Source organism: Mercenaria mercenaria, chromosome 1, assembly GCF_021730395.1.
Source record: "Mercenaria mercenaria strain notata chromosome 1, MADL_Memer_1, whole genome shotgun sequence".
NCBI classification, from domain to species: Eukaryota; Metazoa; Mollusca; class Bivalvia; order Venerida; family Veneridae; genus Mercenaria; species Mercenaria mercenaria.
The window spans coordinates 90,433,034-90,448,039 of record NC_069361.1 but is presented as its reverse complement, the minus strand read 5'-3'; the positions used below and the strand labels follow the sequence as shown (position 1 = coordinate 90,448,039).

The 15,006-nt window shown below is 37.4% G+C and overlaps 1 protein-coding gene across 5 annotated transcripts in view; it reads right to left on the bottom strand.

Annotated features, from left to right (window-relative positions):
* The window catches only part of LOC123530827 (TPR repeat-containing protein DDB_G0287407-like), an 81,170-nt gene that overhangs the window by 20,607 nt on the left and 45,557 nt on the right, over positions 1–15,006 (bottom strand). For all 5 annotated transcript variants that reach the window (XM_045311623.2, XM_045311605.2, XM_045311612.2 and 2 more), the window contains exons 15-23: positions 13,079–13,139; positions 11,412–11,548; positions 8,938–9,100; positions 7,992–8,087; positions 6,588–6,745; positions 5,785–5,887; positions 5,135–5,290; positions 4,016–4,134; positions 825–969 (exon numbers count right to left, since the gene is read on the bottom strand). In XM_045311623.2, coding sequence (XP_045167558.2) covers positions 825–969; positions 4,016–4,134; positions 5,135–5,290; positions 5,785–5,887; positions 6,588–6,745; positions 7,992–8,087; positions 8,938–9,100; positions 11,412–11,548; positions 13,079–13,139 — 1,138 coding nt within the window. The remainder of the gene's footprint in view (positions 1–824; positions 970–4,015; positions 4,135–5,134; positions 5,291–5,784; positions 5,888–6,587; positions 6,746–7,991; positions 8,088–8,937; positions 9,101–11,411; positions 11,549–13,078; positions 13,140–15,006) is intronic.

Below are 15,006 nucleotides of genomic sequence, written 5' to 3'. Positions count from 1 at the left end.
ACGGTAGCAGCTGCTTAAAGGGGTCAAGTGACACTATTTGAGAAAAAAATTGAACAGGATCTTGCGAAGTTTGATGAAGATTCATCAATTGGTTCATCAGAATGTCTTTTGTAGTTGTTTATCTATTTCAACCCTGCAGCTCTTAAAACAGGCCAAACATCCCTGTGTGAATATGGGAGAATACTGATAGAGTTCTATGAATTGGTTCATGAAAGTAAGTTATTTAAAGGTATTTTTTTAGTTCTAGTGGCCTAAAAGGTACCAAGTGCCCCCATTTGAAAGAAATTTGGAGAAGACCTTACAAGGATGATACTGAACAAGTGTGATGATGTTCAATTAAGGAATTTATAAGGGACCCAGAACTATTAGTGAGACCTTAACCTTTGAGCATGGGTTTAAGTCTTGTAAAGGATATACTGCCTTGTTAGGTGAATATGCATAAAAAAAGAAAAACTACCTTCAATATTTGACCTTTAAATGTGACCTTCACTTTCGATAAGAGCTTGTAATACAGTAATACTGAGTGTATATAGATCCTTCTGTGCATACACAAGTTATTCTATCTTTAAGGAAAGGGTCTTGGTCATGTCATCTTGTTACCTTTCATTTTCAAAATCAACAACTCATGAAAAAGTCACATACACAGTCTAATGGATGCTGGACAGATAGATACAACTGACACTGTATGTACCATGACTTGTAATGGCAGGGTTGCAAAAAAAAGAATTAGGTTAAGGACCAACAGCTCAAACTTATAACCCATGGTTTTGTTGTTTATGATATCTTGTCATTGGACCAAAGGTGCATGTTAAGTTACAACGTACCTCATATATCTTTAAAGCTTGTTTAGCATGTTCTGCAGATGCATCATAATTTCCACGGATACCTTCTAATGCGCAGAGATTTGAGTAAGTCATAGCAACAGTCACATGTTCCCTTCCAACAGCTTTAATCTTCAATTCAAGTGAGCTGAAATAAAGCAGTCCATTTGTTGTTGTTGTTTTTTTGCTGGAAATTAAGGTCAGACTAACAGCTATGGTCATATTGTTGACTGTCTAATTCTAATGGGGCGGAAGAACCAGGCTCCCCCCACTTTGCATTATTTTAGGCATCAAATGTTTATTTATTAAAACATTTTCAATGTAAAGTCTGAGCTTCAACATGCCAGATCTTTTTTGTTTTTATTCGTTTTTTGTTTTTTTTGGACACAACTATAGGACATATGGCACCTTTCCAGATTTGATGAAGGAGGAAGGCCCCTGGTGCCTCTCTGTGCATTATAGTCTATACTTCAGTTTATGGATGTGTGGCATTTGTCTGCTGATGTGTCAAGTGTGGTGTGCTGTGTGTTGTGTGCTTGTCACCTATCGCTTTCGGCCTCCCCACTGGCTAGCCTTCTGGTGAACAAGGAGCCAAGTGCGTAAGTCTTCCCTGCTAGTACATAGCCTCTCTGCAGACAAGCCCTTTTGCAGTGCCTCCCAGTTGGCGCCACATGGTAACTAAACACCTTGCGGCCTCAGGCAGAACTGCAGGGGACTCAGAGGAGGTTTGCCCCCAGACATGTGGCATGCCAGGCCAACCGGTGTGAGGACACGCCTTGATGCCTATGAAGAGACCCCCAGCTATGGGACAAATAGCTCCTGTGTTCCCAAGATTGGGTTTTAACTCGGAACTAAGGGTGAGGTAACTCAAAAAGAAGCCTAGAGAGTTGAAGACAGAGGTGCTGGGCCATTGGCACTCTCTTAACGAACCACAGCACCATGCAATATCGCTATGACTACACAGTTTATGGATGAGGTCACCTGAACCAAAGAACCCTCAATGCACTGTACTGCTCATCTGAAGCAGAGAACTGGGTAGGCCCTGTACTGCTTGCCTGAACCAGATAACCCTGAAGGCCCTCTACTGCTCACCTGAACCAGAGAACCCTGAAGGCCCTCTACTGCTCAAATGAACCAGGGAACCCTGAAGGCCCTGTACTGCTCATCTGAGGCAGAGAACTCTGAATGCCCTGTACTGCTCACCTGAACCAGAGAACCTGAGTATTGCTCACCTGAACCAGAGAACCCTGAAGGCCCTGTACTGCCCACCTGAACCAGAGAACTCTGAAGGTCCTGTACTGCTCCCCTGAACCAGAAAACTCTGAAGGCCCTGTACTGCTCACCTGAACCAGAGAACCCTTAAGGCCCTGTACTGCTCACCTGAACAAGAGAACCCTGAAGGCCCTCTACTGCTCACCTGAACCACAGAACCCTGAAGGCCCTGTACTGCTCACCTGAACCACAGAACCCTGAAGGCCCTGTACTGCTCACCTGAACCAGAGAACCCTGAAGGCCCTTTACTGCTCACCTGAACCAGAGAACCCTGAAGGCCCAGTACTGCTCACCTGAACCAGAGAACCCTGAAAGCCCTGTACTGCTCACTTGAAGCAGAGAACTCTGAAGGTCCTGTACTGCTCACCTGAACTAGAAAACTCTAAAGGCCCTGTACTGCTTTCCTGAACTACTGTTACCCTAGATAACCTAGCATCTAATTTGGTCTAGATTTCAAAGAGACATTTGACTGTGTTTTATGTAAATCAGGTAGATCATTAACCATGTTTTTCAATTTTTCACCAAGCGACATAGTTTTTGATTTCAGGTATTCCACTTTTGAACTTGATCTTGATTTCTTACACACAAAATATTCTGAGTAAGATTTATGATGATCAAGATGAAAAGTGGCATATGTAATCTTAACGAAGTTTTTCTATTATTAAACCTTATGACCTAATTTTTTCCCAATGTGACCCAGCTACAAATTTCTGCTAGATTTTTAACAAAAGCCTCATTAAGGTCAGGAAAAAAACATGGCTTTTTGAGCGTTAACAAAGTCTTTCTACAATTTGACCCAGTGACCTTGTTTTAGACCTAGATAAATCAGTACCAAACCTGATCTAGAATTCACTGAGACAAATGTTCCAACAAATTTTAATGAAACTCAAAGAGGAAATGTGTTTACAAGGTTAATCTATGATTCAGTGTACTGACCTAGTTTAAGACTTCAGGTAAGCAAGTTCTGGACCTGATTTAGACTTCAAATAGGCAAACATTCTGACACAGTTTTATGAAGATAAAGTAGAAAATGTGGCATCTAAAATGTAAACAATTTTTGTCTTTGATTTAACCTAGTGACCTAGTTTCTGAGCTTGGGTAACCCTGCTTTGAACTTGTCCTAGATTTCATAGAGATAAACAATCTGACAAATTTTCATAAAAGTGAGGTAGAAAATATGGTCCCTAGAGTGTTAATAAGGTCTTCATATTCATTGACCTAGTGACCTATTTTTATATGAACCAATCTGAGATTTCATTTATATTCTGACCGAGTTTCATTAAGATTTGGATAACACCGTTATCTCTACATTGTCCCATTGGTTCTACTTTAGAGGTTTATTTATTCAAACCCAGCTGACACTCACTCAAGTAGGTTCTGCATACTAGTGACTGTCAAACAATTCTACGCTAGTATGCCTGCGTCCATGACTACGTGGGGTCTTGTTGGAAACAGCTATCTGAAGCAGTTAATCAAAGAGCCATGATGACTACTCATGGCCTTCGGTAACTGTGGTCCATTATGATTGCCTGGGGTCTCTCAGATACTGCCATCCAATCATATTCAATTCACTGAAATGTCTCTGTGAGTACAAGCCTCATCGCCTTCGGTAATGGTTGTCCACCAAGACTGTCTGGGGTCTCTCGGATACTGCTATAAGATCATATTCAGTTCACAGAACTGTGAGAGCTACATCGCCTTCGGTCATTGTTGTTGCTGTCAGGTTTGCCAGCTTGCGGTGGTGGGCTATGCAAGCCAGTCTCCCTTTTGCCAGAAAATATTTTATTCTGTAAGTAGTTGTTTGTTAAGATTAATGTTTGTCTCTTACCAGTTGTTGAAGTTTTCAAAAACTTTAGCGTTATCAAAAATACCTAAGACTCTTTCCCTTTAATTACCTTAGTAACTGCAGAAATAAAACTTACCTCTGGTAAACTGATTCCGCTTCTTCTAATCTACCTAGATGTCTGAGGCAGATTGCCTTGTTTGTTAGCATCTCACCAATCACAGTAGGGTATTCTCCAAAAAAATGAGTTTTAAAGGCCTGAAAAATAATTTACTATAAAATAATGGTTTTTATTGACAGACCTGATGACTTACCTCAGAGTACTTTTTAAATATGCTTGCTGATGTTCTTGATATAAACTTAACTAAGTTTAAGCCAAAGTTCTCCTGATCTTTACACTTCTCTTCCCTTATGTCGGGTAAAAAAAGAAGTATTGGTTGAAAAGCAATTATCTCAGTTTCATTTTTTAAAGAAACAACAAATTAAAATTTTATCAAAGAGGTAAAAGAAAGCCCCCCCCCACATCTCTAAATATTTTTAAATGCTTTATAGGTTAATTATCCATTAGACACAGTTCAAGCTTCACATGTTCTAACTTACATTTGGAGCCAAGCTGATTTCAAAACATGAACAGTTTCTGTGTTCTGGCAATTAAAATAAAAAGCTGCATTTAATAAACGCTTGATGCCCCCGGTGGTATCCTTGCAACCTAAGTCCAAAACGAGGTCAAGGTCAAGGTCAAACTGAGGTCAGATGATATTTGAAGATGAGGAATGGTCACAGGTTACATCTGCATTAGTATTAAGTCATTCTAGTAAGGGGTATTGATGCTAGACGAAACGGTCCCATTTGGTTAACCAAGAGATGGCACATACAAACCAACCTAAGTCCAAAACGAGGTCAAGGTCAAAGTCAAACTGAGGTCAGGTGATGTTTGAAGATGAGGAATGGTCACAGGTTACATCTGCATTAGTATCAAGTCATTCTAATAAGGGGTATTGATGCTAGACGAAATGATCCCATTTGGTTAACCTCGTATGGATGAACGGATGGATGAACGGACGAACAGACAAGACAACCACTATATGCCTCCTGCATCAGTAGATGCCGGGGGCATAGAAATATTTAGCAGAACAAAGTACTGATAATTATGTTAACAATCACACCTTTTATTCTGATGTACAAATTGTATGTTCTATTATACTATAATGATTATAATAAGGAAGCAAAAATGTAAGCAGCGTAATTTTTAACATACCTCAATAGCTTTTTCTATATATTCCAGAGACTTTTCATACTCATTCTCCTTTATTAAGCACATTGCTAGAGCAGCCCATGAGGCACCTATGTCATCCAAAGATGCATTCCCAGACTCTTCATGGTACACTATTGACTTTTTTGTATACTTCTCAACCTGTTAAGTACATTGTATTTTAAAAAAACCCTTAATTTATTATGCCTGGTCAAACTTTTACTGACATTTCACTACCCTTGAACTGGCAATATTTGTCCCCACTTTTCAAGCCAATATTAACTATTCAAAATGCACATGACCACTAAGATCATTCTCTGATTGTTCTGTTTTGGCTAGATAAACATACAAATAGGTGGTCAACATTTAACATATCAACAACAAACCATATACTTTTAAGTCTGTAAAAAACCTTACATATGATGCTAATTATTACATGTATATACCTGACCAGTGAAATAAACAAGTTTCATGGTGAGCAATTTTACTATAGCATAATTCAAAGCAGACAATATTATCTATAATTCAGATTTCAAAGGTGACTCTGAACAGCTTCACTTTATCCTGCTAAATAAAACTTTGATATTACCTGATGCAGTTTGATGAAAAACAGCTAGTATCTTCTCATATTAAAGCATACTAGGAACTGTGATTACCTCATTATATTGTCCTAAGTTATAGTATCCAACTCCTATTCCATGGAATGCATGTCCAAGCTCTGTCAGTAACTTAGGTGTCCGGCCATTCTCTTCTAACAGACTGTGAGGCAGAAAACAACTATTTTTCATAGAATCATTTTGGAATGCCAAACTACCATTTTCTAGCTATTGAAATAAAGCAATAAATTATGTCTGTAAATTAAATCTATATATGTATACACATGTTCTCCTAATTATAACTTTCTAACAAGAGCAACACCTGGTGGCACCAACACTCACCCGTAAGTGCATTATGAAATATGCAAGGAGTTATTATTCTTTGCCCCTTTCTGTCATCTAGCAGCCATGGTTTTTGATGACTCAAAATAATATAAACACTTTTGGTAGAAGGTCACACAAGGAAAATATGTGTGAAATAATTTTTTAGTCTTCCAGTACTTTCATACAAGAAGATTTTTTAAGTTTCCAATACATGCAGGGAAAAGTGACCATGCCCCCTGGTGACCAAGTTTTAAGACAAATCACAATGATTTGAATAATCTTTGTAGCATTTTGCTTGTCCCCTAATGAATTAAAGCTTTCAGTGTTTTACTGCAGAATGAAAATAACAAAAAAAAAGTTCCTAATGAAAATTCTTGAAGTCATATAGAATATTATGACATAGCATTTATAAAATCTTTAAAAAGATTTTTTAGCTGACCTACTATGGTTTAATTTACTTGCAGGTATCTTTAATATCAAATGTTTTTGTACTTTCCTCACGACTTTCAGTCCCATTCATCTGTAATCTTACAACAAACCTTTCATGATGTTTAACAAGATCCTTGTGTAGCTGTATACCAAGTTCCGCAGTGTGGTAAGATTCACAGTAAATACAGGCCAGCTTGTATTTCATTTTATACAGTGTTTCTTTCCACTCTTCAGGATTTACAACTCTTCCTCCCTGTAAACCATCTTCCTGTTCAAAAAACAACATGTAATATTTATAATGAGTTTTCCATAATCATTTAGACATTCTTTCTAAAAGAAAGAATTAGATTTAGCTCTGATTTTGTTATACTTTAGGGATCCCTCAGAAAATTCAGCAAATAAAACAAGAATTCTTAACAGAGTTACAAACGTCCCATGCCTTCGGACATTTTTCACAAAACCTATTGCATGCCAGTACAACATCTAAGTAATAGGGCAACATACTAACAATGTATGTTAATCATAACTATATATCATATAATTCTTGAAGATGTTCAACTCACTATGGGAAGCATTTATGCAAAGTGATTTAAAAATCACTTGATGAATAAGTAATTTCAAAAAGCCTAGATGAATGGCAAGGTTATGGACCCAACATGAAACAGACCCTGTAAACCTTTGACCTCTAAGTTTGACCTTGACCTTTGAGCTTGCATGTAATACATTGATTATTATTGGGAACATCATTCTGTGTCAAGTAATTTTAAAAACCCTTGATGATGGGCAAGTTATGGACCGGACAAAAAACAGACCTTGTTAACCTTTGACCTTTAAGTGTGACCTTGACTTTTGGGCTAAGGGTCTGGATCTTAAACAAGAGCTGTCGTCTCATTATTGGGAATGTTTGTGTTAAGTAATTTCAAAATCACTTGATGAATGGCAGAGTTATGAACTGGACACGAAACTTTGACTTCTGTGACCTTGGAGCTAGTGGTTTGACATGTCATCTCCTAAGGGGAACATTAAATTCATGCCAAAGTATCTAAAAAACCTTTCATGAATGATAGAGTTGCACTTCCAAAGTTTTTGACTTGATCAGATTCAAGTCAGATTGGTGGAGATCAGATGAGAAATGTTTGACTTAAAGTGAGTACAAGAGTTAAAAGGCCGATATTTCATAATTCAAGGGCCATAACTCCAATATGCCTAGACCGATTTGGCTAGTTATCAAACTTGGCCGAGGTCTTATGGTCAAACACATTTTGTTTAAGTTTGGTGAAGATTGGATGACAAATGCTTGACTTAGAGTGTGGACAAGCTTTGTGACAGACACAGAGACTGGAGTAAATCATTATGTCTCCCACACCACTGTGTGGTGGGAGACATAATTAACCATTTACTTTTTTTCCTGACGGACATACACACTTTCAAATTTTACATTGTACCAACACCTGTGCAATATACAAACAAAAGTTCATCAAAACAACTGATATCAAAGATTAGGATTATCTTACCACAATACTGATGGCTCGTTGGAAAACTTTCTTTTTAGCTTCAGTATGACCAGCTATACTGAGAACTTCTGCAACAGTCAGTAAAAACTGCACAAGCTGAAAAGTATCAAAATGTATGTAATTAAAACTTAATTGAAATACAACTGGTTACATCAGATCACATCTTTTGAGAGGTCCCCAAAATATTGCCTCAGAATTGGCTATACAGTTTGAAGAAATAACAGCAACAAGAGCTGTTTGTGAAACACATATACCCTCCATGATGGCCTGTTGGAGGCAAATGTGTATGTAATTTTGTATGCTGTAACCTTGACCTTTAATCGAATGACTTCAAAAACAACAGAGGTCATCTGCTCACTACAGGCAACAATCCTATGAAAACTGATAGCCAAAGTGTTCTTTAGGTGCCTGTCAGGCAGGGTACTTGTCAGTACAACATAAACCAGTATCAACATTTGATTACTGATAAAGCTTATCAGAAATGTTATTTCATTCAAGATTCCTCATATTTAAGATTGTCTGTCTCATGTTTCAACAAATGTTGACTTCACTTCAGTTTTCCACAGAAAGTGTCTGCTGTGCAGAAAGATGCGCATAAAAAACTATAGGAATTCCCTTTAACTCAGTGAAAATCATTCCAGTTCAAAACTATATACTCTCCATACTATTCCTACAAAGTTTCCCTCAAAGCCCATCAACAACGCTGGAGAACTGTTCAAAAATTACCATTAAAGGGTCATAACTCTGAAATAGATAATCCAATAATGACATGCCAATGATATGCACATCTAATATTGGCAGAGAGGATTCAGGACTGTGAAGTTTCAATGAATTCTAGTAAGTAGTTTCTGAGAAATAGACTGAATGTCATGATGGAAGAATGAGCAACTACATGTATAATGCACTCAAAACATTTCTGGCAGCTTAAAAGTAGTCATACTCATACCCTAACACCTGGAGATGTAGAGTTTTGCAATATACCACAGCTTTCCAGAAGGAGATAGATTTCTGATATACGTTTGTCAAAAGATGCTAACAGTCTGTCTGCAATATCTTCTCCAAGCAAGTCAGTGTGACGCCATAACTGTACAAGCTGGTATGGGATGTTACTGAAAATATCAGATAAAAAGGATTTTGTTTGGTTCTTTTATTTGTTGTTGGTTTGAATAATAACATACACATATTATGACAAAGGTCACATGCAACTCAGGTTCCAAGGTTATAAAACTAATTCTAAGACAGTCTCTGAACTAAAATTTCACCTTCAACTGGTCAACTTGAAGAATCTTACAAACAGGTAGCATAAAACTAGAAGATGTTTTTGTAGGAAAGTGAATGTCTCTCCCAATGCATAGTAGTAATAGGCAAGATGTCAATAGGGGACATGAGCGAAAGTCAAAGAGACACTGATAGTTGGCTGCAACAGGGATCATCTACACAACATATCCACAAAGTTTCAACATTCTGGGCCTAGTGGTTTTCTAGTTATGGACTGGAAACAGTTTTCCATGTTCTTGTCCCTGTGACCTTGACCTTTGATCAAGTGGCCCTAAAATCAAAAGGGGTCATTTACTCTGCATGTACAATCATCCTATGAAGTTTCAACTTTCTGGGTCAAGTGGTTCTCAAGTTATTGGTGGGAAAGAGTTTTCCATGTTCAGGCCCCTGTGACCTTGACCTTTGCTTACGTGACCACAAAAAAATTTAAGGGTCATCTACTTTTTAAGTTCTATTATCTTATGAAGTTTGAAGGTTCTGTGTCAAATGGTTCTCAAGTTACTGATCGGAAACTAATTGGAAACTGTTTTCCATGTTCTGGTCCCTAATACCTTGTGATCTTAAATGGATTTCCATGTTCTGACCCCTGTGACCTTGACCTTAAATAAAGTGACCCCAAATTCAGTAGGGGTCATCTACTCTGCATGTCAAAATCATCCTATGATGTTCCAACATTCTAGGTGAAGTGGTTCTCAAGTTATTGACTGGAAATGGAAATACATGATCAGACCCCTGTGACCTTTGATGTAGTGAACCTCAAAACAATACAAGTCGTCTGCTCTATTCCCCTGCCACCCTATATAAGTGGGTGAGTTTGAAGGTTCTATGAAAAATGGTTCTCAAATTACTGACGGAACTGAAAAGTGACAGACGGACGGACTGACAGATGGATGGACAGGGCAAAAACAATGTCTCAACCAAACAATCAATAGGGGTTATCTACTCTACGTGTCCAATCATCCTATGCAGTTTCAACATTCTGGGTCAAGTGGTTTTCAAGTTATTGATCAGAAATGGTTTTCCATTTTTAGGCCCCTATGACCTTGACCTTTGATCTAATAACCCAAAAAATAATTAGGGTAATCTACTTTGTAAGCCCTATTAATCTATGAAGTTTGACGAATCTAGGTCAAATGATTCCGCAGTTATTTATCGAAAACGAAGTTTGACAGACGGATGGCCCTTGTGACCTTGACATTTGATGCAATGACCCCCAGAAAAAATAGGTCATTTACTCTGTAAATTCTATTGCCCTATGAAGTTTAAAGATTCTAGGTCAAATGTTCCTCAAGTTACTGATCAGAAATGGATTCCCATGTTCAGGTCCCGGTGATTTTGACCTTAAATAGAGTGACCTCAAAATCAATACAGTCATTGACTCTGCATGTTCAATCATCCTGTGAATTTTCAACATTCTGGTTCAAGTGGTTCTCAAGTTATTGATCGGAAATGGTTATCCGTGATCAGGCCTGTGACCTTGACCTTTAACAGACTGAGCCCAAAATCAATAGGGGTCATTTACTCTGCATGTCCAATCTTCCTATGAAGTTTCAACATTCTGGGTCAAGTCTTCCTCAAGATATTGATAGGAAATGGTTTTCAAAGTTCAGGTCCCTGTGACCTTGACCTTTGATGAAATAACCCCAAAAACAACAGGGATAATTTACTCCATAGGCCCTGCCATCCTATGAAATTTGAAGAATCTCAGTCAAATAGTTCTCCAATTATTGATCAGAAATGAAGTGTGACAGACAGACGGATGGACGGAAGGAAAGATGGATGGCCTGATGGACGCACAGGGCAAAATCAATATGTCTCCCCCAAAGTGTGTGTGTGTGTGTGAGGAGGATATAATTTGAACACATCTATTTGATATTTGTCGATATCAGCATCCTGATTTGGTTAAATTTGGTATGCAACTGGTATTTTAGTGCCTACATTTAAACGGGAATGGACTGATACTTCACACACTTGTGAACTGTAATGTTATACCTTCATGCTTTGCCATCAAGGTCACAAATCGAATTAGAATGAAAAATGATGTTATTTTTAATTGTTAATATCTGTATATGTTACAGTTTCATTGAATATCAATGTTTCAACTTTCAGTTTAATATGACTGGTTTGGTATAAACTACTAACCTTGCAAGATGTGAAAACACAAAGAAATTTGAAAGACATTCTTTAAATTGTTCCATATCTCCAAGCTGAAGAAGCAAATGTGGTAACTCGTACGCTGGTCGACACACTGTTAAATGTTGTCCATGCACACAGTTTGACTGTAAACAATAAAGTTACAATTCTTCTTTAATCTTATAAAACAAACAAGAACAAACTACCTGAGAAGCAATTAAGAACGTTGAAAAATTATGTATAGGTTATCATTAACATCAAAGAATAACTGCAACGGCTGACAAATACAATTATACTGATTTGTCCTATGTAAACTCAGGCAATACAATACATGTACATTGTTATAGCCAAGAAAAGTTATGCAAATTAAAAGTAGCAGGATGGCACAAAGTTTCTTAAAATAAGATTATCATATAACAGGGTCATGATGATTACCCGAGTAATATGAGCCACATGTTTCAAATGGCAAACTGACACTAAAATATAAGAAAGTAGGTCAGTCGACCACATTCATGGTCACTGAAAGTCAGTTTTAAGATTGGTTTGTAAAACTGTACATGTCATCCAAATTTCAAGGCTATATCTTAAAATACAAGAAAGTAGGTCAGTAGGTCAAGGTCACAGTCAAGTGACTCCTAATCCCTTGGGGTCATCAGGTAATTATAATTGAACAGTCTAGGAAAAATGATCTTATAATTTTTGAAGCATTTATTCCTATATAACTCATATAACAAGTGACCCTCAGGGTGGGGCCTCTTGTCATCCCAGGGGTATTATTTGAACAATCTTGTTAGAGATCCACTAGGCAATGCTACATACAAAATATTAAAGGCCTAGGCCTTGAACTTTCAGAAAAGAAGATTTTTATTTTTTTTCCCCCATTTAAGTCTATCTTAAATTTGGGACCCCCAGGGCAGGGCCTCTTTTCAACCCAGGGACATAATTTGAACAATATTGGTAGAGGACCACAATGCAATGAAACATACAAAATATCAAAAGCTTAGGCCTTGCAGTTTTGGGGCAAGAAAATTTTTAAAGTTCTTTCCTATATAAGTCTATGTAAAACTTGAGACTCCCCCTGAGGCAGTGCCTCTATTCACCATAGGGGCATAATTTTAACAATCTTGGTAGAGGACCATATGACAATGCTTCATATCAAATATCAAAGGACTAGGTCTTACGGTTTCAGACAAGAATTTCAAAGTTTTTTCATACACAACTCTATGTAAAATTTGGGACTGCCTGATTCGGGCCTCTTTTCACCCCAGGGGCAAACTTTGAACAATCTTCATAGAGGACCATTAGATAATGTCACAGGCCAAATATCAAGGCTCTAGGCCTCGGGGTTTGGGACAAGAAGATTTTTAAAGTTTTTCCTTTTAGTTGCCATGGCAACCAGAGTTCTGCATGGAATCCAATTCTTTGAACAATTTTGAAAGGAGGCCACTAAAGGATCATTCCTGTGAAGCTTGGAGTAATTCTGCATAGTGGTTTTCAAGAAGAAGATTTTTTTAGAAAATGTTGACGGACACACGGCGGTAACACACGAAGGACGACAGACATTGTGCGGTCATAAAAGCTCACCATGAGCCTTTGGCTCAGGTGAGCTAAAAATGACAGAAAATGTTACTTGTTTCAGTAGGAAGATAATTGACCTTATTGTAAACAATCAATACCTGATCAAGCTTTTTTAGATCAGCAGTAAAGTATTCCACAAGCTTCCTCATGTAGGATTTCCTGAAAGTAAAAAGAACTGGAACTGTTACCCTAATGTGACTAATGTACCTGAAATGTTACTATAGCGTTACTCATGTACCGAAAATGTTACCATAGCGCGAATTATGTACCGAAAATGCTACCATAGGGTGACTCATATACCGGATATGTTACCATAGGATGTAGCGTGTACCAGAACTGATACTATAGTGTGACTCATGCACCAGAACTGTTACCATAGTGTGACTCATGTAATATTCTAATATGGCTAACAATGCTTTAATCATCACAACGATGTTATGTTGACGTCACGTCAACGTGATATTTAGCGCCATGTACGCATCAAGAAATAGCGCTTTCAAATTTCATGAAATATTTTACTTGATAACATATTTTAAACAAAATGTCACATTGCACAAATGTTTTGATTAATTTATACACATACTGAATTAGTTATTCACTTTGCTGAATAACTCGCAATAACTTTCGCTCAAACTGAATTCTGCCGCAAGACGTATTACCGTTTCCAGTCCTGGCGTGTTTTAACAAATACCTTCTTTTAGCGCCATGCCTGCGCGAAGAAACAGTTCCATCATATTTAACTGATATAAATTTTACAATAAAGAACATATGAGAATCAAAATAATTTATAGCAAAACAGTGCTTTATCACTATTTATACACTCGGGCGGTTATACGTCGTGCGAAATAATTCCACTCGGGCTGCGCCCTCGTAAAATTATTACGCCCGACATATAACCGCCCATCATGTATAAATAGTGATAAAGCACTGTTTTGCTAGAAATTATTTCTTAAGAGTGATTCATGTACAAAAGCGTTACCATAGTATTGACTCATGATATAGTGTGATTCATGTACAAAAAGTGTTACAATAGTGTGACTCATGCACCAGAACTGTTACCATAGTGTGATTCATGTACAGAAAGTGTTACCATAGTGTGACGCATGTATCTAACTGATCAATTATTCATTTGTCATGAAAAAAGTTGGGACTTTAAGAGAGTTTGCTTACACTGAGGCATAGCAAAATGAGTGAGAAAAGCAATAATTATTAGTAGTAGAATTTCCTTTGGTTTAAACAAATTCACATTCATAACTAAAGATAAAACAGTGTATTGTCACTTGGGTAGAGTCAAATGCACGTAACAACATCCTGAAAAATTGCCAGCCATTGCAAATGTTTGGATTTGATTACCACACTTGTTTCTCAGTTAGTCTTCCATCTGTTGGATATGATAATCCTAATAATCTTTGCCATTTAGGTTCAGTCAATATGAGGATATATCAACTTGGATAAAAGTGCTATCACCCTCAGTTTACACCTCACTTTTTCCAGGTCCATAAATCCTCACCCACTGAAAGGTAATAACTGTATAATATCACAGTTATTACGAGGGTTCAACGCAATAAGGGTGTATCTACATATGATTATTATATGTATATATGCCCTTATTGCGTTGAACCCTCCACATATTGTAATCAATGTAATCATTTTGATACAACTTAAGATGAAAAGCTATGAAGTATATAACTGATATAATCAAAGGGTCATGGTAACCACACCAAAATATTAAAGGAAATGCAAGACATAATACCTACCGGTAAGATGAAGTGTTTACACTACTGGTTCATCCATGCCTGACCCAGCTGCAAAGTAGCTTATAACCATGTCACACTGAATCTGTCACACTGAGATATAATCCCATCTGATCACTTCACAGACAAAGTGTTTGTTGGAATCAGGATTCTAATATATCATTCAAATTGGCTAGATAGGTTTATTGGGTAGGTTCCACAACCCAAACAACCCTTTTCTTTATCAATGAAACTTCATACCATATAATCTTCAGCTCCTACTAAATCTATAA